At 34.5% G+C, this 22,889-nt stretch overlaps 3 protein-coding genes across 4 annotated transcripts in view; 2 read left to right on the top strand and 1 right to left on the bottom strand.

Annotated features, from left to right (window-relative positions):
* Positions 1-6,042, top strand: part of sgip1b (SH3GL interacting endocytic adaptor 1b) — a 30,001-nt gene extending 23,959 nt beyond the window's left edge. The window contains 2 exon segments of the mRNA XM_051093099.1: positions 859-1,023; positions 3,124-6,042. Coding sequence (XP_050949056.1) covers positions 859-1,023; positions 3,124-3,146 — 188 coding nt within the window. The 3' untranslated portion in view covers positions 3,147-6,042.
* A 2,159-nt stretch (positions 6,043-8,201) lies between these two features.
* On the top strand, positions 8,202-10,486 carry dynlt5 (dynein light chain Tctex-type family member 5). The gene is made up of 5 exons (XM_051138995.1): positions 8,202-8,246; positions 8,373-8,531; positions 8,613-8,704; positions 8,918-9,042; positions 9,237-10,486. Exons 2-5 carry the CDS (start codon positions 8,419-8,421, stop codon positions 9,438-9,440), a joined length of 534 nt encoding a protein of 177 aa, XP_050994952.1. The 5' UTR covers positions 8,202-8,246; positions 8,373-8,418; the 3' UTR covers positions 9,441-10,486.
* A 297-nt stretch (positions 10,487-10,783) lies between these two features.
* The window catches only part of LOC127155006 (NLR family CARD domain-containing protein 3), a 12,770-nt gene continuing 664 nt past the window's right edge, over positions 10,784-22,889 (bottom strand). The window contains exons 2-8 of one of the 2 annotated variants that reach the window (XM_051096918.1): positions 22,131-22,292; positions 21,937-22,032; positions 18,748-20,544; positions 15,716-15,889; positions 15,379-15,552; positions 11,792-11,838; positions 10,784-11,707 (exon numbers count right to left, since the gene is read on the bottom strand). In XM_051096918.1, coding sequence (XP_050952875.1) covers positions 11,145-11,707; positions 11,792-11,838; positions 15,379-15,552; positions 15,716-15,889; positions 18,748-20,544; positions 21,937-22,032; positions 22,131-22,264 — 2,985 coding nt within the window. In that variant the 5' untranslated portion in view covers positions 22,265-22,292 and the 3' untranslated portion in view covers positions 10,784-11,144. Of the gene's footprint in view, positions 11,708-11,791; positions 11,839-15,378; positions 15,553-15,715; positions 15,890-18,747; positions 20,545-20,970; positions 21,116-21,936; positions 22,033-22,130; positions 22,293-22,889 lie in introns of those variants that run through there. The other variant, XM_051096928.1, reaches the window with a different exon arrangement.

The raw sequence follows: 22,889 nt of genomic DNA, 5'->3' as shown, positions 1-22,889 counted from the left end.
AAGTGAAGAAGATCAAACGCCCTTTGCAAAAAAAGGTGAAACAGCGATGTAGGACGATTTCGAAGTTGACGAAGAAAACGAGATGGGAGTTTTTAAACATAACCTAACTGTATTGATTACAAAGGATTACACAGACTACGCATGCGCATCACAGAGACAAGATTAAAAAGTATATAAATTGTCGATTTGACTGATCGTTTCCCTAGATAAGACCGTTCTTTCTCGGCTGGGATCATTTAGAGCCCTTTGAAGCTGCATTTAAACTACATTTTGGAAGTTCAAACCTGGGGGCACCATTGAAGTCCACTATATAGAGAAAGATTCTGGAATGTTTTCCTCAAGAAACATAATTTCTTTACAACTAAAGAAAAAAATCATGAACATCTTGGATGACAAAGGGGTGAGTCAATTATCTAAAATTTGTTGTTATGGAAGTGAACTTCTCCTTTAATACAAAAGCCAATGGTAAAATCCTGTTGGGTGTCTGTTGAGGGAACTGGAGTGATGCGGGGTGACCTACAAAAATACATCATCCCTGAAGCACTCTATACAGAGTCAAGCAGTGATGCTACAACCAATCATAAACAGCCTAGGTACTTGCCTCATTAAATATTCATGCACCTTTTACGGTTGCAAGTTTAAATGTCAAACAGTGATGGCAAACATGTTAACGGATGTTTATCAAAAGACCAGAGCATACCTGTGGCAGCATTTCCATAGATCTAGTTACTAAAACAGGTTATGTGCAGTAGTTGTCTGGTCACTGTTGTTAACCCTGTATATATGCCAATGCAAATCTACTGTGTGGATAAACTTCCTGCCAGGATATAAATCTGTTGTGCTATCATTGTGTGTCAGGGGTGGGCGCTCTTCTGGCTCGTTTCCAGTTAGCCGAGGGCCCCAGCAGACCTTCTCAGCTGGCGGTGCAGTTCACCAGTGAGGGCAGCACCCTGTCTGGCTGTGATTTTCAGCTCGTGGGTTCAGGCTACAGACTCTCCCTGGTTAAAAAAAGGTTTTCTGCAGGTATGTCTTTTAAGAAATATCTGTCTACAAGGTTCCTACAAGGTGCTTAAAAAACTTAAATTTGAGTTTTTGAAATGTTAAGTACTGACAATATATTGGATCCTTGCATTGGGTCTTAAAGTGAGCGCAGCATAATATACCTGCTGTTGTCTTTTGATGTCTAAACAACAAAAGAAAAAGAGAAAACTAGCTCTTGACTGAATAGCATTTGTAGCTTTAACAAGGGTTAATCTATATTTACTTTATACATTCTGCATTTGATTATTCAATTACCTAGGGCTGCACAATTAATCAAATTTCTAATCGTGAGTACAATTACAGATGCCACAATTATGTAATCGTTCAAAGGCACAATTACAAAAAAAAATAAAAAATCCACTTACATTATTCTGCCTTTTTAAGATGTGTGTGTGTGTGTGTGTGTGTGTGTGTGTATGTGTGAGAGAGAGAGAGAGTGTGTGTTTTTCTTAAGTGTTGTTTTTTTTTTTTAAATTTCATTTTTTATATTTAAAAAAACTATGTGGCATGCAGTTGCTTCAAACAATGGTATAAAGCTATTCAAAACATCATTCAATGTAAATTGCGATTTCACAATTACAAATTCAAGGGAATAATCGACAATTATGATTTTTGTCATAGTCATGCAGCCCTGCACTTACTGTACATATGATCAGTAAGTCACGGCAATATGTTTTTTCTTTACTTTAAGAAATTTTAACTTTTTTTTTTTTTAAGTTAAATTTATAATTTGTATAGTTTGACTTGAATTGTTAAGTCGTTTTAATGTAATTTAAGTTGTCTTGTACAACAAAGCTGATATACTTCATTTAAGGCAGCAGCTGAACTTAAGTTTTTAAGTTGAAGATAGAAATACTTTTAGATCTTTCTTTGTATCTTTGTGCTATTGTATTTATTTGTGCTATTGGATGTAATTCATTTATTTGTTCTTAATTTATTACTGACTGTCTTCAAATTTGTTTGAACTTTAAATTTGTTAGTTGTTTTTGCTGTGGTACTGAAATTGGAATTGGTTTTGAAAATGGTGACTTATTTATGCTTATTTATTAGAATGTTACATGGGTCAAAACAATGAAAATAATTATTTTTATTGATGTATACTACCAGTCAACAGTTTTTGAACAGGGAGATTTTTAATGTTTTTTAAAGAAGTCTCTTCTGCTCACTAAGCCTGCATTTATTTGATCCAAAGTACAGCAAAACAGTAAAATTTTGAAATATTTTTACTATTTAAAACAACTGTTTTCATTTGAATTCACTTTAAAATGTAATTTATTCTTGTGATTTCAAAGCTTAATTTTTAGCATCATTACTCCAGTCACACGATCCTTCAGAAATCATTCTAATATTCTGATTTGCTGCTCAAAAAAACATGTAATATTATTATTATTTTGAAAACAGCTGAGTAGACTTTTTTTCAGTTCAGAAAGTTCAGAAGAACAGCATTTATCTGAAATAGAAATCTTTTGTAACATTATAAATGTCTTTATGATCACTTTTGATCAATTTAAAGCATCCCTGCTAAATAAAAGTTTTCATTTCTATATTTTCTTTAAAAAAAATAAATAAATAAATAAAACTATTATACTGATCTCTGAAAGTCTTTGGATCTTCGTATTCATCAAAAAATCCTGAAAAAAATTACTTAACTGTTTTGAATAATAATAATATAATAATAATAAATGTTTCTTGAACAGCAAATCAGCATATTAAAATGATTTCTGAAGGATCATGTGACACTGAAGACTGGAGTAATGAAAAAAAAATCAACTTCACAGTAATAAATTACACTTTTTAAAATATATTCAAATAGAAAACAGTTATTGTAAATAGTAAAAATATTTCAAAATTGTACTGTTTATGCTGTACTTTGAATCAAATAAATGCAGGCTTGGTGAGCAAAAGAGTCTTCTTTAAAAAAACATGAAAAATCTCCCTGTTCAAAAACTTTTGACTGGTAGTGTTTTTTTTAAGTTCACTTATTGAAGGTCTTGAAATTTCATTATAGTATCTGTACGAACCCTGAAACTTATTTTTATGCAGTCTCTGATATGAAAGTGGGCTGTTTTTTGTATTCTACAGGTAAATATCTGGCAGACAACTGACCCGGCTTCAGCGATGACCTGTGAGTGGGGCGTTAGGATGCTCTTTTGGCACTACAAAGACTTTCGAAAATGTTTTTATTGAAACTCCAGAAATACAGCACTCAAAATCTCACTTATAATGTCTGGTGTAGAATATCATCAGTGCGTTCTGTGGGTGTGTGTGTATGTGAATATTAGCAAATATTTTGTGTGTATATGATAAAAACTTCAGGACAAATGCAATACGTGGACTTTATTTCGCTGGGTTCTTGCAGAAGGCAGAGTTTCCTTTTTTCACTATTGCACATTCTCTCTCTCTGCCCCAAACCAAACACACCTAGTGACATTACAATCTAATGATAGCAGGGTTCACATATGGAACACACCTGTCAGTAGTGTTTGGTTTTCTTTTAGTTATTTTGACAGATTATAAACAATACGATTGAACATGATTTAACAGTCTCTCCCAAAAAAATGCTACAGATCACACTTTAACAATGAGATTCAGTTCATTAACATTAGATATGATAAACTAACAGTAAACAAGATTGCCTAAAACAGCCTTTTTAATCTAGATTAATGTTCATTTCCACATATCTACTGTTAAAAACTTTGGGGTCGGTAAGATTTTTTTTTTTTTTAAAGAAATGAATACTTTTATTTAGCAAAGATCCACTAAATTATGACATTTATAATGTTCCAAGAAGTTTCTATTTCAAATAAATGCTTTTGAACTTTCGATTCCTATTCATCAAAGAATCCATAACAAAAAGTGTCATATTGAGCTGTTTACAGCATTGATGATAATAATAAATGCAAAATCAGCATATTATAATGATTTCTGAAGGATCATGTGACACTAAAGCCTGGAGTAATGATGCTGAAAATTCAGCTTTGACCACAGGAATAAATTATATTTTAAAATATATTAAAATAGAAAACAGTTGTTTGAAATTGCAATAATATTTCACTATTTTCATTGTATTTTTTGTTTAAATAAATGCACATTTGAAGAGCATAAGAGACTTTTTTCAAAAACCTATAATCTTACAGACCTCAAATCTTTTGAGTAATAATTAATTATGAACAAATGTGACAACTATGATAATTAATTTATGAATTAACATTAACGTAGATTAATAATGCTGTAAAAATGTTCATTATTAGTTTATGATGCCTAAAACTACACTGTAAAAAAATAAAAAAACACAATTTGTTGAGTCAACTTAAAATAATTTGCTACCCCGCTGCCTTAATTTTAAGTTCAGTCAACTCAAATAGGTTTAGTCAACAACTTAGATATTTGAGTTGACTGAACAAAAAAATTGGTTTGTTGAACTTAAAAGCTGGGCATGTTACACAGCTGCCTTAAAATTTTAAGTTGAATCAACTCAAATATCTAAGTTGTGACATAGTAAAACTTAACATTTCAAGTTGACTAAACTTTTTTGAGTTGACTGAACTTAAAATTTTAAGGTAGCCAGGTAATAAATTATTTTAAGTTGACTCAACAAATTGTTTTTGAGTTGTACAGTGTAATGTTAGAGAATGAACCCTTATTGTAAAGTCCTTCCGTGCTTCAATTGAAAACATGTTAGAAATAATGAGAGAGAAACACAGAGACATGCTTCCACAGAATATTCTCTTCAATATCATCTTAAATGCCTCTTGCGTCAGTGTTAATGTTGATTTGATGTTCTCGGTGAATACATGTTAGAATGCATCACTTCTGTCTAGTTGGCCCGTAGCCCTTTGTTCAATAAAGTGCTCAAACATGGATGTAACTATGACATTCATAATTCATGCAAAAAGTGATGCCTACTCTTGATTTCTTTTACTTATTTAGACATTTTAGGACAACGAAATTGCATTTGTGTCAGGGATGCTGAATTCCTTAAGTCGAAATACACTTAAGGAATTGGTCAAATACAAACAATTTTCCTTTTGGTTTTCCACAATGTGGATTTTTATTTTCCCAAAACATTGTACTGTAGCAATATTTAAAGACAATGTGTAAAAATGTAAAATAGAAATTGTTATACATGTATCCAAATTGATATAGTTTCTATGTCTTGTCATAGAACAGATCTCCTGTCAAGTTATTGTTAGCATTCACAGTTCATGACGGCACTTTATTTTTATCTGTTAATTTGTTTCAAATTCATGTCATTTATTTAACGCCTATTCTGTGGTTTGTAATGGAGTCTGAACACTCACTATAGACTGTTTTTTATTGTTCAAAAAGGGAAAGAAACCGCATTTTAATTGACTAGTACAGAAGAACATTTATCACGTCCTTTCATTTATCACTTCCTTGTACTGTATTGTGTTGAAAGTCTCGATGCTTTTTGTTTGCTGAGCTGTATAGACTTTGTCATATGTGGATCATTGCCTTTACAATTGTGAGAGTATCCATCCATCCAAGTGTGTAGAAACTTCCAAATGTCTAGAAAAGCCTCAGATATCTCTAGCATAGAGATATGATTTGGGAATATACATGACATTGCTATATAATTTTCAATCTAATCTGGTTTGTCACATTATTTCTGCCATTCATTAAGTGTACTTTATTTTAGTGGTTTGGAGGCCTTACCCTAAACCTAAACGTGGAGGGATGGAAAGACAGCTGCTGCTTGCGGATGGTTTATTCCTGTTAAAACATGTCTCCATCTCTCATTTTCTATATATGAAAAATGTATTTATTACTTTTTACTCCCACAGATGTTGTGGTATTGTGTTTGTCAGCTAACTTGCATCATGTTCATACATCATTCAGAAAATGGAATATGCAAACATTTCATGCATAGAGTAACCTCTCCCCAGATTTTAAGAGAATATAGAGACTGAAAATGCTAAATATATCAGAAGTGAAAATAATGTAATGTCTTAAAAATAAAATCGATTCATGTTTAACATTCTTGGCTACTTGTTGAGGTTATTGTCACTGTGGACAATATACACAACTAATCCTCATACAAATAACAATAAAAACATTGATTTTTATTTATTATTGTAGAGTCAAAAGTACTAGTATTAAATATTCTCCAATTCTGGAAGCTTAGCAAACCATACCCTTAGAAAAAGTAGGCTAGATAAAATATGATTTAGTTTCCTTGAAAGAAACACATTTTTTTACCAAATTTTCTCACCTGTGAATAATTGGTGAAATTTTGGACACAAAAAGGAATCGTTTGATTAATCCACAGTCACACAAATCCCACTATAATCATTTCAGCTTAACTTAAGCACTATTTAAAGGGTTTTTGCTTTGTCTTAAAAAGTCTTAATTTGACCATCCACAAAATGAAAAAGGTCTTATATCAACACAGAAGGTCTTAAATTCATAGAGTCATGGCATTAAATATCCTTAAATCCTGATACATTTACTTGAGACGCAAAAAGAAGCATATAGGTCATTCCCGGGATTCGGTGCCTTTTGTGTCCCTAATAAAAACGTCATAACACGTAAAACTTAAACACATTTTTTTTTTAAATCAATTCTTGTGTAATTATGATAGGGAGATGTAAAACGTGAAAAACTATTTTGGTCAATCTTAGGTATATAAATTTAAGGATCCATTTACTAAATGTGTCCACCCTGTTAGATTTTCTGACTTAACAGGGTGGACAGTAACAGAGTGGACATTATGACCTAAAATCAGCCATTACACTGATCAAGTCTGGGCAAAAAAATGCTAACACAGAAGGTCTGTCAAATAAAGAATTTAATATTTTTAAAATGCTGCTTTTGCAAATAAGAATTTCTGTTTACATTTTTCATTCTTAACAGGGTGGACATGTTGAAGTTGACCATATCAAATTGGAAAGATAAAATAAGTAAAAATAGAAAATTAACAAAATAGAGGCTCTCACTCACCTTCCCCAATTGTTTTCCCTCCAATGAAAAGATGTCAGCCATTTAATATGATGCAATTTCCCTTTTCCAATATTTATTTAAAGAGCCAGTAGTCGAATATAACAGGGTGGCAATATTTTTTTGACAAGCTAAAAGTCTTTATTATTATTATTATTATTATTTTTTTTTTTTTTATAATATTAATACTTGGAAAATATATATACATTAGAGAAAACCGTTACTGATATACCAAACAAGGTTAAAAAAACTTTTAAGTGGTTTAAAATGCTGCAAAGTGTTAAGAATTATTTAATATATGTATATATTTAATATATGTATATATAAAATATATATACATTAGAGAAAACTGTTACTGATATACCAAACAAGGTTAAAAAAAACTTTTAAGTGGTTTAAAATGCTATATATATGCAGATCAAAAAGTGTAATTTATGTCAAAGGCAACTTTAAAATTGATGTTGGAAGTTTTAAGGCAATAATATCATGATCTTTACTGGGGACACAGAAGGCACCGAATCCCATGAACAACCCATATGAAGTCTTTTTCTTCCGAGAAATTGGGCAAAATGAAATGTTTTTGCTTAAAACAAGAACAAATATCTGTCAGTGGGGTATGAAATGGGGTTTTCCCTTTGAATTAAGTCCATTATTCTGAGCCCACTGTCAGATATGTGTTCTTTTTTTCATAAGGTCACTTCGTTTTGATCAATTTCCCAGAAAAAAAAAATTGTATATCTGTGAATTTTTAGATATTTGCACTGGAAAACAAGACAAAAGAGCATCACTTTAATGCAGTGTGATCAGAAGGTACCTTATATGTCTATATTCTAGTTAAGCTATTTTTAAGTTTATTTTTGTGTGTAAATTAATTAAAAACTAATGGATACTGTATTTTCAAAATCTGAAGTGCTGCTAATAACTCCTTGTGTTCTCTTTAGACATTTACATTTAGAGAACGTATTGTGTCCCTTTCAGTTTATTCCTTACATTTCCTTTAATTGGTCTTAAAAACGTGCTTTAACAAGTCTTACATTTAAATCAGTTCACGTGAACGTCACTAATCAAAGTCAGCACGCCATAGTCAATGTTTCAAAACTAAACCGTTGCCATGGTCGCGACAGAATTCGAAATTCGAGATCCTACCCAAAGTGAAAATGAAATCCTCTGTTGCCAAGGCAACGTTTGGCAACAAGCCGTGACGGTGCTGAGCGTTTCCGGTTTGTGAGGAGCGACACATCAAAGCGGTGAGTGCGTTTTGCTGCGAGGAAAATTATGTGCACGCGTTTAAGTTTAAATTACTGAGAGAAACACGTTTTAATACACATTATTAATGCTCTACGTAAATGTAAATTGTTTTTTTATTCTTTCAGGTTTTCGTAGAATATATTTACAATTCAGTCGAATTTCCGAAATAAAATGTCTGATTTAGCGAAAGAGAAGGCAGCACGTCTGCTGAAGAAGCGTGGAAGTTTGTCTTCTCTGGGCAGTCATGAAGTCAGAGCTAAAGAAACCTTTGCCAAAACTAAGGAGTGAGTTCATTTCATTCCTTAACATCTACCAACCCACATAATGAGGATGGATGATGAAGGATAATTTGTGTTTCTCTGTAGTTCTATTAGTACTGTGTCTTACATGGAAGAGCCTGGACATCATGATGATATTCAACGGCCTGCGGTGCAAATGGAGAACACCTATCAGCTCAGTGAGTCTCTTCTCCTTCAGTTTTGAAAGTTACTGCAGAACAGGAATAATAGGACAAAAAGAGGGTAATTGATACATGTAAATATTAGGGAACGAGATAGGCTGTGAGGTCAGAGATATCATTTGCTAGACGTCTTGTCCTTCTTATTTTGCCTCACAGTCATATGCATTTTGTGAGTTTTATATCAGTAAATCGTTGTAAATGTTTGCACAGCTCCTGCACGGCGTTTCCCGGTGTTAACGGTGAAGGACATTCTGAAGGATGTGTTGACCAGCTACCTGCAGGAGGAGAAATATGAACCGGAGCTGTGCAGACAAATGACCAAAACCATCTCTGAGGTCAGCTGACCTTCACACACTCATTACAGTCATCAGAATAAATCATAATAAATATTTAACACTGACTTATCACATATTTCATTTAGTATATATATATATATATATATATATATACTAACGTATATAATGTATATATATATAATATATATAAACATTAGTACAAGCTAAAGTCTGTGCTGTCATTGTCATTTCAGGTGGTCAAGGCTAGAGTTAAAGATTTGATGATTCCCCGCTATAAGATCATCGTCATCATTAGCATTGGTCAGATCAGAGACCAGAATATGCGCATGGGGAGTCGATGCCTGTGGGACGAGACACATGATAATTTCTCCTCGCATACTTTCAAAAACAGCTCACTGTTTGCCACCGCTACTGTCTACGGTGTTTATTTTGAATGAGTGTGTAAGAATATCAGCTGGGTTTTAGTGACAAATGATTTTAGCCAACCAGTGGCATCTACACTACATATGCGCTCCAAGCTTTCTCGAGTCAGTTTAATGGGCTTTAAAATGACTTATTGAGGTTACAAATAGAGGTTATGTATGAGGCTCTTCTGGTTCCTCAACATCTCTCATAACGATAAGGTAACATGTAACCGTTAAAACAAGCATAGGAACAGACTGCTGACTGTGTGTTTTACATATAAATTTATTTATATATATATATATATGTATACACACTACCAGTCCAAAAAGTTTTTGAACAGTAAGATTTTTAATGTTTTTAAAGAAGTCTCTTCTACTCACAAAGCCTGCATTTATTTGAAAGTACAGCAAAAACAGTAAAAATGTGAAACGTTTTTACTATTTAAAATAAATGTTTTCTATTTGAATATATTTTAAAATGTAATTTATTCCTGTGATTTCAAAGCTGAATTTTTAGCATCATTACTCCAGTCAGAAGTCCTTCAGAAATCATTCTAATATTCTGATTTGCTGTTCAAAATACATGTATTATTATTATGTAAATTATTATATAATTACATAATACATTATATAAAAAATGATACTGCCTCCAAGCTTTTGAATGGTATAGTGTATAGTGTTACAAAAACTTTGAATTTCAGTTAAATGCTGATCTTTGGATCTTTCCATTTAATAAATTACATACATTTATAAAATAAATTACATTTAAATAAATAAATTACATTTTAAAATATATTCAAATAGAAAGCAGGTATTTTAAATAGTAAAAATATTTCACAACATTACTGCTTTTGCTGTATCTTTAATCAAATAAATGCAGGCTTGGTGAGCAGAGGGGAATTTTTAAAAACATTAAAAACCTTACTGTTCACAAACTTGGATACAACGTAAATACCATTCTCTTAACAAGAAAAAAGTTTAACCTCATATAAACAACTGAAAATATGAATTGAAATGTCGTAATTTTAATACCTCATTGTGTGTCATACCTCATTGTAAGTCAATAAATCTGTATGTCTTTGGTCAATAATTTACTATTACTGATTTGTTATGAGAACTATTTTGAAAAGTAGTTTTTGAGAAGTGTTTTCTTATATTGAAGTATTTCCAATTATTATTAATATTATTAATTATTATTATTTATGTTTCAACTGTATTGTTTGGTAATTTATTACTGGACCATATAATTGACGATATGTTCATTTATTCAGCTATATACACACAGGTGGGTTTGATTTGTTAACAGAATATAGTTTTAATTCATGTTATGTTTAACAGAAAATAGTTCAGAAGTCTATAAAAATACGGTTTAAAATATTTGAAATAAATATAAATCATAACATTGCTATTAAGTAAAAAATCAAACTATTTTATTGAAAAAAAATTATATTTGCACAGTCATCCGATTGTTGGGATATGAGAAACAAAGCAGACAGTTAACTCTTTTTCAAATATGCAAATATAAAAATTAATAAATAAAACAATTATAAATAAAAAAATATTGTAATACTTACAAGACCAACAGAACAACACTAGCTACATCTTTTAACTTCAGTCTTAACTATGTTAATTTAACTTAACATATTAAACATATTAATATGATATTAATATCTTCTTTTGTAGAGACAGAAAGTCATGAAGGTTGAGTGAGTGAACAAAAAATAAAATAAAATAAAATCACCCAGTTGTGTGTCTGATGCCCCTGCTGTTCCTGACAGGGGTCAGAGATGCTGAGGATCCCAAATCAAGCAAAAATCCTGCATAGAGAGGCTCAGTGAAAGTGCAGTGAAATGTGTGTAAGTGTGTGAGGGTGAGTGCGTCAGAGACACTGTAGAAAGACAGACTACTGCCCAGCCAGTCTACAAACAGTCCGACTCTATTAGACGGAGGTGAAGGAGCAGGTACGTCAGTTCTCTTATTATTATGACAGGCAGTAAATCTGTTATCAGAGTTGAACAGAATCCATGACTTTTCATTGAGTCCAAACCGACACTCTCTTCCTCCTTTCCTGCTGATTCCTTTATACGACACTGCTATAACAGCCTGTCCGCTCCATTCGGCCTCCCAGTAACAGCGTCCAGACAGACTCTCTCTGCTCAGAACCTGCTCAAAATTCTCAAATCTCTCTGGATGGTCAGGATACGACTGCTTCTCTTTCACATATGTCACTTTTGTGTTTTCCTTAGACAGGATGAGTTTAGTATGTGCTGTATTTGGATCCAGTGTGAGATCACATGAATCTGCATACAATAAGGTATACAGGAACATTATAATTATAAATATATTAAGAGGGACAAAAGGTTTGTGTCTGAGTGAGTACCTACATTTCCGTAGTCCTGGTGTGATTCTGATCTGTTCTCCTTGTTCCAAACTATAAAGACATAAACATAAATTGAAAATTAAACTAAAATGAACTTAATTTAACTAAATCGAATTGAATCATAATTTGATTATTCTTCATTTGCCTATACTTTGTATAGGCCCCTTTATGCTTATTTCTAGCTTCTGTTGTAGTGTTCATATCAAATTTACGTTTGTATATTAAGAAAAAATATATGGTTTTCTTTTTAAATAATTTTGGGATTAAATGGTTTTGTGAAATTCACTCAGCTTCTAGAAATACATACAGTCTTCACCATGCTTTGGGCCAGATTTGCAACAGCTTGCACCAGCACAAACCCTCTTTTAAAAAACTACTGTCAGGATTACTAAAGACACACAGTGAAAAATGAGGTGTGGACACAGTTATTTTTGCAAATGCCTTTGTAGGAGTTTCCCTTTCAGACAAAATTTATGGGAGGAAAGTATTTTTAAATGAATCATGCAAGGTGATAGGTTTTGAGGTAGTCAGTTTACTAGTATTTGTGCCATTATTTAACACCCAAAAACAAATAACCCATTTTGCGCTTGACATGTCTTTGATCATCTTTAATTTATGCTGCACTTGGTAGTTTGCACTGGTCATTATGGAAATGATCTGGCTGTGTCTTTGTTCTTTATTTCACACTAGGCTTGTGCCGGTATTCGGTAATGCGATAAATCGCGGTAATGAATATGCACGATATTGTTATCGCGGGCACTTCAAAATACCGTGAAAAATAATAGATCCGAATTTATATTTTTAGAACGCGCATTAGCTTATTTTCCATCAACCGCTTGAAGAAACACTGCGTATATGCTGCGCAGAACTGATGCGCACTCTGATGTAAACAATCCCCACATGTAGAAGCACTGTGTGCACGCAGTGCGCGCCACCGCACTCTAATCCTCACACGAAGAAGAAGCATGGCGGAAGGAGGAACGCTGCCGACAATTTATCCCCCTTCAAAAAGGGTAAAGTCAGAGGTTTGGAAATATTTTGGGTTCCAAAAAAATGCAGAGGGATTGCTGATCGAAGACGGTTTCCCTTTGTGTAAAACATGTGGACGGAAAGTGGCTGCTAAACACGGGAACACGTCTAACATGTTCGCTCATATTCGCGACAACCATCCACTGCAATTCAGGGAGATAAAGGTAAGACACTTCATTTCTCATGCTGAATACCACATAAAACAACTATTTGAAAGACAGGATGGCAAAATTACGTTAACTTAATCAATAATTTGATTTTAAGTTAAAAAAGGAATGCAACACAATCATACATTTTCACACAGTGCGAGTAAACTTGATGTTTACATGTTTACAAGAGAGTACAAGTAAAGGGCAAAACTTAAGCTCATCATCGTGTGTTTTCTGTTACTAAAATATAGTATGAAATGACGGATGCATTTAGTTGAAAGTTGGAACTTGGGTTATTTTTAATCTAAAAACAAAAAAACGAAAATTTACTTTGCTTGTATTCTCTGTCTGAACAGCATCTTTTATTTAAATTATCAGAGGTATGAAGTAATATTTTTCATTCCTATTTTACAGAGTGGCCATGCATCTAGCAGTGCTGGTTCATCTTCAGCTGAAGCCATCGTTCAGCCAACAGTTCAAGAGGCATTCCAGCGTCAGGCTTCATATGGACCTTCATCTCATCGGGCCAAGGAAATCAATCATGCCATAGCATACTGTATTGCTAAAGACATGATCCCCATTTACACAGTAGCAAAACCAGGATTTCTGAAACTGATGAAGACAACAGTTCCACTTTACAAAGTTCCCTCACAGAAGTTTTTCTCTAAGACAGAATTACCCAAAATGTATAACAGTCTAAAAGAGGATGTTGGCAAGCTTATAGCCCAGGGAAAATGGTATGCAGCAACTACTGACCTATGGACCAGCAGTGGAGGAAGTGGTCATCCATACATCAGCTTCACCATCCACTACCTCACAGATTGGAAACTTCAATCAAACTGCCTGGAAACACAGTTTTTTCCAGAAGACCACACTGCTGACAATATCAGTGAATTTTTTGATAACATGTTGCAGGAGTGGGGCATCAACAAAGAGTTTTTTGTCAGTATTACAACTGATAATGCTACAAACATGAAAAAGGCATTCGAGACGAGTGACACCACCACCTTTCCCGGCCAGTGGTTTGGGTGTTTTGGCCACAACTTGAATCTGGCCATTTCTAAAGCTCTGAAAATCCAGAGGGTGGACACAGCTGTCCGAAGCTGTCAACATTTGGTGCAGGGATTTTCAAGAAGCTGGAAGAGAAGAAGAGAGCTCAGAAATAAACAAGAGGCCTTAAATGTCCCTCAGAGGTCACTCATCCATGACGTAGTCACTAGATGGGGATCGACACAGAAAATGCTGCAGAGGTTTATTGAACAACAGCAGGCAGTCTGTGCTGTACTGGCAACGGAGAGAGGCGCATGGCATTTGATGCCAAAGGATGCAGATATTGCAGTCATTGAACAAGTCTTGCAAATCCTTCAACCACTCAGTGCTTTTACTGATGCTTTGGCTTCAGAGAGCAGAGTAAGTCTGTCAGCCCTGAGGCCGGTGCTAAGTCACATCATCTCAGACATTCTTGAGGTAAAAAATGAAGACAGTGCCCTCACCATAGACCTGAAGAGGGTAATGAAGTCAGATCTTGAATCCAGGTACAGTGTTGATGCAAAGAAGGTGATGGACTTGACAAGCTTCGTTGATCCCCGGTTTAAAGGAAGCTTTTCTGATGACCTTGATGCCACGGTCAACTGCTGTATTGAGGAAGCCTCAAAACTGGCAGAGATGACAACACTGAGTGAGGGAGCTGCCCAGACAGAGCAAAGCAGCACAACCCCCCCCCCCACACACACACACACACACCCACACCCACCTCTGAAAAACAGCAGCAAAGCTTGGCCACCCTGCTCAACAAAATCACCTCCACAAGGCAGCAGAGAGCAGAGGAGCAGGAGGGTGAAGGCAGCATGAAGTCAAAGACTGAAGCTGAGATCAAACTGTATCTTTCTCTGCCACTAATAAAATCAGAGGCAGATCCATTGCAGTGGTGGAGTTTGCATGCTGAAGAACTTCCTCATCTTGCTACCTTGGCTGAGAAGTTTCTCTGCATTCCTGCAACAAGTGTTCCTTCAGAGAGGGTATTTAGTTTACTTTTATATTGTGTATTGTTTTATTTATATTTATTTGTATTTAAATGTTTGAAGTACTTTTAGTTAATTAAAAAGTTATTAAAGTTACTAAGTTGACGAAACTGAATTTTTTTGTGTTTTTTTACCTGTTTCTCTTGTAAAATTACAATATCGTGATAATACCGTATACCGTGATAAAAGCTCAATCAATTAATCGCAGCATGAAAATGTGATACCGGCACATGCCTATTTCACACACTGTCAGTAAATCACTCGCAAAGCTTTCCACTCTTTTTCTGTACTGTTATGGGTACCGAATTTAGCTGTTTAGCAAATCTGGCCCTTTGAGTCCTAAAAATACAACACAATTTTATGTTGCTTAATTTTATAACAATAACAGGTACTTGAGTTTCTCCAACTTGATGTTTGGATTCAGCAGGAGATCTGATAGCAACTTCACTCCTGAATCTCCGGGGTGATTGTAGCTCAGATCCAGCTCCCTCAATTTAGAGGAGTTTGAACTCAGAGCTGACGTCAGGTATGAGCAGCCATCCTCTGTCACCATACAGCCAGACAATCTAAAGGAAGAAATCACATTAAATCAGCTTACTGTGAAACACACACTATTTTTGTTCATATAAAATATTGTTATTGAACCCCATTGACATTTAAATAATATGAGTGTGAGTAACTGAAGACAGGAAATTCATTTTTGGGTGAACTATTAGCTTAACTAGAAACCTGAGTATTTCTAGTTGACATTGAGGATTCTTCAGTCCATCACAGAGCAGCTTCACTCCTGAATCCTGCAGGTCATTGTTACTCAAGTCCAGCTCTCTCAGGGGGCAATCTGCTGATTGCAGAGCTGAAGCCACACTTTCACAGCACTGATCAATGAGATCACAGCCAGAAAACCTAAAACAGAAGGAAACACAACCCTCTGCATGAATAATAGTCACACAAATGCACAATTGGTCATTTAAACAAATCATGTTTAATATACACTGCCCTCCAAAAGTTTGGAAACACCCCTGGCAAAGTGTGCTTTTGGACGATATCGGCATAAATCCTTCTCTTTTTGGTGCAAATACATTAAAGTAACTTGACATTATTTTTGAAGACCAGCAATAATAATTTTCATTTTGATTACATAAAAATGGCAATATATACATGTCAAAGTCAGACATGCCCATTTAGCAGCTGTGATGCCTGGTGAAGATTTTTGGGTCAGCACACCTTAATAGCTTCAACAGTTGATTGCCAATTAAGTTTAGATTACAGTGAATTTAGGCCCAGATTATGCAGAGCTGTAATAGCTGCTAATGGTGAATATTTTGATGAATTGAAAAAGTTTTTTCTATGTATAAACTGTTTATGTAATAAAATATGTTTTCATAGTTTGTGTTGTCACTTATCAGTGCATAATTAAAAGGGATTCATGACAATATTGTCCAAAACCCCACTTTTCTAGGGCATTTCGAAACTTTAGGAGGGCAGTGTATGTCAATGTTCAAATAACATGTTTTGTTGAAGTCTAAATATTTGTGAATATAATCCAGTTTAATTTATTTATATAACCAAATGCAAAGAGGACATTCTAAATAGAGTACTGTGCAAAATGTGATAGTTGCACCTGGGCTCTGGATGCATAAACTAGGTCAACCGGAACCAGAAACACTTCCCCTAACACCTGATGTACTTGTTACATCGTAAGAGGAATGGCATCTATGCTAATATTAGTCTGTTTCATTCTTATTCCAAGGTGTCTGTAGCCAACCAGATCAAGTCTGTATCCAGTACAGATGGTGGATCAGCACCTACAGACAACCCTGACAGCCCTGAATGTCAGCGGGGAACATGTCAACTAGATGAGTCCTAGAGACAGATCCCCTGTGTAGACCTCGTCGCTTCAACGGCCATCGGCACAGTCCATGGCACCAGACGAGTTTTCTGCACAATCTGACTTTTGTTGCACTGTGGAATTAAAAAAAAACGTGCTGGTTTTGTCTGGCCCCTCGATCAAGACTGGTTTCTCCCAAGGTTTTTTTCTCCATTTCTGTCACAGATGGAGTTTTGGTTCCTTGCCACTGTCACCTTCTGCTTGCTTAGTTGGGGACACTTCATTTCTGGCAAAATTGTGAACTTGATTGCACAGATATTATTTGAACTGAACTGACCACAATCACTGAATCAATGATGAACTGAGTTTAACTGGAAAATTGAGTGTTCACTATTGTCCTCTTGCATTATCGACACTATTTTCCAGTTTAAAATGGTAAAGCTGCTTTGGCACAATCTGTATTGTACACTACCAGTCAAAAGTTTTTGAACAGTAAGAATTTCAGTGTTTTTTAAAGAATTATCTTCTGCTCACCAAGTCTGGATTTATTTGATCCAAAATACAGCAAAAGCAGTAATTTTGTGAAATATCTTTTACTACTTAAAATAACTGCTTTTTATCTGAATAAATGTAATTTATTCATGTGATCAAAGCTAAATTGTCAGCATCATTACATCACAGTGTCTCATGATCTTTCAGAAATCATTCTAATATGCTGACTTGCTGTTCAAGAAACATATTTTATTATTATTTATTTATTATTAATAATATTTAAAACAACTGAGTACATTTTTTTCAGGATTCTTGATGAATAAAAAGATCCAAAGATCCGCCTTTATCTGAAATAAACGGTTTTGTAACATTATACACTATACCATTTAAGCTTGGAGTCAGTTAATTTTTTTTCTAATTATAGAAATTCATACTTTTATTTAGCAAGGATGCTGGTCGATTGATACTGATTGATCAAAAGTGATAATAAAGACATTTGTAATGTTACAAAAGATTTCTATTTCAGATGAATGCTGTTCTTCTGGACTTTCTATTCATCAAAGAAACCTGAAAAAAAAAATCTACTCAGCTGTTTTTAACATAATAATAATAATAATAAATGTTTTCTGAATATTACAATGATGCTAAAAAATAGCTTTGAAATCACAGGAATAAATTACATTTAAAAATATATTCAAATAGAAAACAGTTATTTTAAATAATAAAAACATTTCAAAATGTTACTGTTTATGCTGTACTTAAACATTAAATGCAGGCTTGGTGAGCAGAAGAGACTTCTTTAAAAAAACATTAAAAATCTTACTGTTCAAAACCTTTTGACTGTTAGTGTATAAAACGCTATATAAATAAAAGCTGACTTTATTATTTATAGAAAGATGTCATTGCTGAACTTGCGTTCAGTACTTCTGCAAGTCACAAGAGGGCCCCTAGCTTCAATGTAGAGCTCAAAGACATCACTGTTTACATAAATAATATTTACTTTTGGCCAGAAGAGGAGCAGGTTGAGCATGCAAGGAAGGTGCTGCAGCAAATTCCATGGAAGCAGCAGAAAAGGAAGCATCTGCAATTTCACCAAGCAGCTAACAATAGTCTCAAATACAGCCCATGTACAGCATTTTTGCCAATATCATTTTATTTTCTCAAACTGTCTATTTCTGCTCGCTACAAAATATACAAAATATATAAGCAGTTAAACAGGTTGGTTGAAAAGCTTCAGTTTATTGTTCCCTGTGTACTGCCCAAAACAATATTGAAATGAGTGCCATTTAAAAATGAAATGATCAATTCACTGTAAATTTGAAACAATATCTTTTTATTTATACGGTGCATTTTTAAATGAGTAAATAGAATTCTTTATTCATTCATTTATTTTGAAAAACCATGGCACTGTGATTATGTAATACAAAAATGTAACACTTACAGAGCTTTTCTGCAGTTCCTCACAGCTGGTATCAGTCTTTTCCTACCCTCCTCTGATGTGTTGTATTTCTTCAGGTCAAGTTCATCCATAACCTCGTCTGACATCTGAAGCATGTAGGCTATTGCTGAGCAATGTCCAGGAGAGAGTTTCTTCTCTGATGGTCTCGCTGAGGTCAGAAACTCCTGGATCTCTCTGTATAGAGTCTGATCTTTGACTTCCAGCAGACAGAGGAACAGGCAGATGGATCTATCTGCTGATAGATGGGGATCCTTTTTGATTTTCTCTTTAATGTACTTTGTGATTTCCTGTATGCACCCTGAGCTGCTTTCAGTGTGAGCCAATAGATCACATAAAAGTCTTTGATTGGACTCCAATGAGATGCCCAAAAGGAATCGAAGGAAAAGATCGAGCTGTCCGTTCTGACTCTCTAAAGCTTTGTCTACTGCACCTTTGAACAAGTGATGCAGGGCGGTAATACACCTTAGCACCTCCATAGTTGTATTCACGTAGTAGTTAAAAACATAAAATGCAGCAAGAAACTCTTGAAAACTCAGATGTATAAAGCAGTAGACTTTTCTCTCATTGACCACAGCTTCCTCCTTGAAGATCTCAGTGCAAATCCCAGAATACACCGAGGTATCAGTGACATCTATGCTGCAGTCTTTCAGGTCCTCCTCATAGAACATGATATTGCCCCTCATCAGCTGATTGTAAGCCAGTTCTGCAAGTTTCAAGAGGAATTCTTTGTTGGACTGCAGGACTTTCTTTAGATCTAACTCATCATACTTTTGGTTCTTCACATTTGTCTGCATGATCAGAAAGTGTATGTACATTTCTGTCAGAGTTTGAGGGATTTCAGCACTGTCATCTTGTTTCAGGAGGTTTTGAAGCACAGTGGCTGAGATCCAGCAGAAAACGGGTATGTGACACATGATGTGGAGGCTTCTTGCTCTTCTGATGTGTGAGATGATTCTTTTGGCTTGATGCTTGTCACTGATTCTCTTCCTGAAATATTCTTCTTTCTGAGAGTCATTGAATCCCTGAATTTCTGTCACACGGCTGATGTATTTTGAGGGGATCTGATTGGCTGCTGCTGGTCTGGAGGTGATCCAGATGAGAGCAGTGGGAAGCAGATCTCCTTTCATGAGGTTTGACATCAGCACAGCCACTGATGAAGACTCATTCACATCAGAAACCTTCTCAGTGTCTAAAAAGAGCGAAATTCTGCTTTCATCCAAACCATCAAAGATGAACACCATTTTACTCTCAGAATAAATCTTTGAGTCCAGATACTGAAGCTCAGGGTAGAAGGTCAGAAGTAGTTTGTGAAGACTGTACCTCTGCTCTTTAACCAAGTTAATCTCTCGAAATGGAAGCACAAACATGAAATCTACATCCTCATTGGCATTTCCCTCAGCCCAGTCCAGAATGAATTTTTGCACAGAGACAGTTTTCCCAATTCCAGCGATGCCTTTAGTGAGAACAGTTTTTATTTTTGCTTGTTCAGATTTAAAGATGCCATTGCAGTAGATTAGAGTGTCTCGTGAGTGTTGTGTTTTGGGTGTTTTCTCCATGTGTAAAACCTCATGTTCTTCGTTCACCCCTTCACATTCTCCCTCTATGATGTACAGCTGTGTATAAATCATGTTCAGTAGGGTTTGATTCTCTTGCATTTTAAGTCCTTCAAATAAGTGCTCAAACTTGATCTTCATGCTGGTTTTGTGAATCTCTTTGACTCTTTGTAGAACGTTATCCACTGGGTGGTGAGAATCTTGTTGCAAGTCTTTCACCTCAACCCTGTGTGGATGTAGAACAGAGTGTTTACGTCTATCTTTGCACTGGAGAAAATTAAATGACCTATCTGATTACAGTATGAATGAAGATGCATAGCTATCAAAAGACTTGCAATACAGCTCATGAATCATAGAAACTATATTTATGGTATTTGTACACATTTTCTGTAATTTTTATGGACATCAGTGGCCATACCATTTACAACTGAGGTCAAAGGTTTAAATCCCCCTTTCAGAATCATTAAAAATGTTTAAAAATAAGAGTGATTATACAAAATGCATGTTATTGCTTATTTAGTACTGACCTATTATTATATTTAACATAAAAGATGTTTACATATAGCCCACAAAAGAAAATAATAGTTGAATTTATAAAAATGACCCCATTCAAAAGTTCACATCCCCTTGATTCTTAATACTGTGTTGTTACCTGAATGATCCACAGCTGTGTTTTTTTGTTTAGTGATAGTTGTTCATGAGTCCCTTGTTTGTCCTGAACAGTTAAACTGCCCGCTGTTCTTCAGAAAAATCCTTCAGGTCCCACAAATTCTTTGGTTTTCCAGGATTTTTGTGTATTTGAACCCTTTCCAACAATGACTATGATTTTGAGATCTACTTTTCACACTGAGGACAACTTAGGGACTCATATGCAACTATTACAGAAGGAAATATGATGCATTAAGATCCAGGGGGTGAAAACTTTTTGAATTTGAAGATCAGGGTAAATTTAACTTAATTTTGTCTTCTGGGAAACATGTAAGTATCTTCTGTACTAAATGAAAAAAATATAATATTTAAGCAATATATGAAAAAGGTACACATCTCCATTCAGTTCAAAAGTTTTCACCCCCGGCTCTTAATGCATCGGTTTTCCTTCTGGAGCATCAGTGAGCATTTGAATCTTCTGTAATAGTTGCATATGAGTCCCTCATTTGTCCTCATTGTGAAAAGACAGATCTCAAAATCATACAGTCACTGTTGGAAAGGGTTCAAATACACAAAAATGCTGGAAAACCAAAGAATTTGTGTGGACTATATGTAAATATCTTTTATGTGAAATATCTTATTCAGGTCAGTACTAAATAAACAATAACATGCATTTTGCATGATCCCTCTTATTTTGGTTAAATAATGAACATTTTTAATGATTCTAAAAGGGGGGTGTAAACTTTTGACCTCAGCTGTACTTCCATCATATAGAAAAGAGGACCATGAACAACAGCTGCAACATTTTCTTCTGAGTTACATAGAGAGCAAGTCCTTCTGGTTTGACACCATGAGGGTGAGTGAACAATGACAGATTCATTTTTTTGGTGAATTGCTTTTAAATGACTCACTTGTCATATATTATGCATTCTTTTGTATTACATAATTCTGATTCAGTGTTTTCATTTACCTAAAATCAGAGGTCACTGTTTTATTACTGAGTGGCTGAACGAACCCATTACTCTTCAAGGACACACAGCTGGGCTCTGAAGATGCTTCCTTATGTCTGAATAAATGAAAATTGTACAAATGAAAAAGATAAGTAAATGAAGATGAAATTTAAGTATTTCTTTAATATATTATACAATTTCAGTGTTTTCTTACCTGGGCTCAGAGGTCATTACAGGTGGGAAATCCATGGATTTATTACTCAGTGACATACAAATGGAGTTTGGAGATGTTTTTGGCATCTGGTGATGAACAGCACCATCCGTGTCACTTCTCTCACACACACTCATTTTAATATGAGGTAATATCTCACTTCTCCTAGCAAAAAGGCTGATTTAAATACATGTGTAAGTTCATAACCTGCTGAAAAAAACAACAGAAGCCATCACAGAAATTACAATGGTTTTCACTACAAAAACCATTACAAACACTACAAACCACCAGCTATAAAGCTTAAAAACATTTTTAAAAAAATTGGTTTCCTATAGTCTGTTTTGGAACATATTCCATTATGGTTTATTGGTTTTAACAAGCAACCAAATTACCAATAGAGACCAACAGGAACATCAACATTAACATAAACTCTGTGATGTTTTTTTTTCTTCAGCAGGGAAACAATGGAAAATGATGCCTTCATTGCATGGAAAGCATTTAATTGTCAGTTTCCTTGACAAAATGTGTTTTCAGAACAGTTTTTGGAAAGCACTGGCTAAATACAGTTAAACAGACAGCAAATGCCTTAAAGTCCCCGAACAATGTGCAAAGCACTTAACGAATTATTACATTCAGACAAAAAAAGTCGATTTGACTATGTCAATCCAACAGTTTAAATTTTACATTAGATTTTTACATTTTCACTTTCGTTTTACAATATCAAATTGCTACAATATTAAATTGTTAAACAAAATATGCCGT

The sequence above is a fragment of the Labeo rohita genome, chromosome 2 (assembly GCF_022985175.1).
Source record: "Labeo rohita strain BAU-BD-2019 chromosome 2, IGBB_LRoh.1.0, whole genome shotgun sequence".
Lineage (NCBI taxonomy): Eukaryota > Metazoa > Chordata > Actinopteri > Cypriniformes > Cyprinidae > Labeo > Labeo rohita.
This window is presented reverse-complemented; position numbering and strand designations above follow the sequence as displayed.

What these genes read in the sequence shown, in the direction of transcription:
- dynlt5 (XM_051138995.1), top strand. Translation starts at nt 8,419, where the DNA reads ATGTCTGATTTAGCGAAAGAGAAGGCAGCACGTCTGCTGAAGAAGCGT. An exon ending in ACCTTTGCCAAAACTAAGGA is followed by an intron (nt 8,532 to 8,612) that starts GTGAGTTCATTT and finishes GTTTCTCTGTAG; the next exon opens with TTCTATTAGTACTGTGTCTT. An exon ending in GGAGAACACCTATCAGCTCA is followed by an intron (nt 8,705 to 8,917) that starts GTGAGTCTCTTC and finishes ATGTTTGCACAG; the next exon opens with CTCCTGCACGGCGTTTCCCG.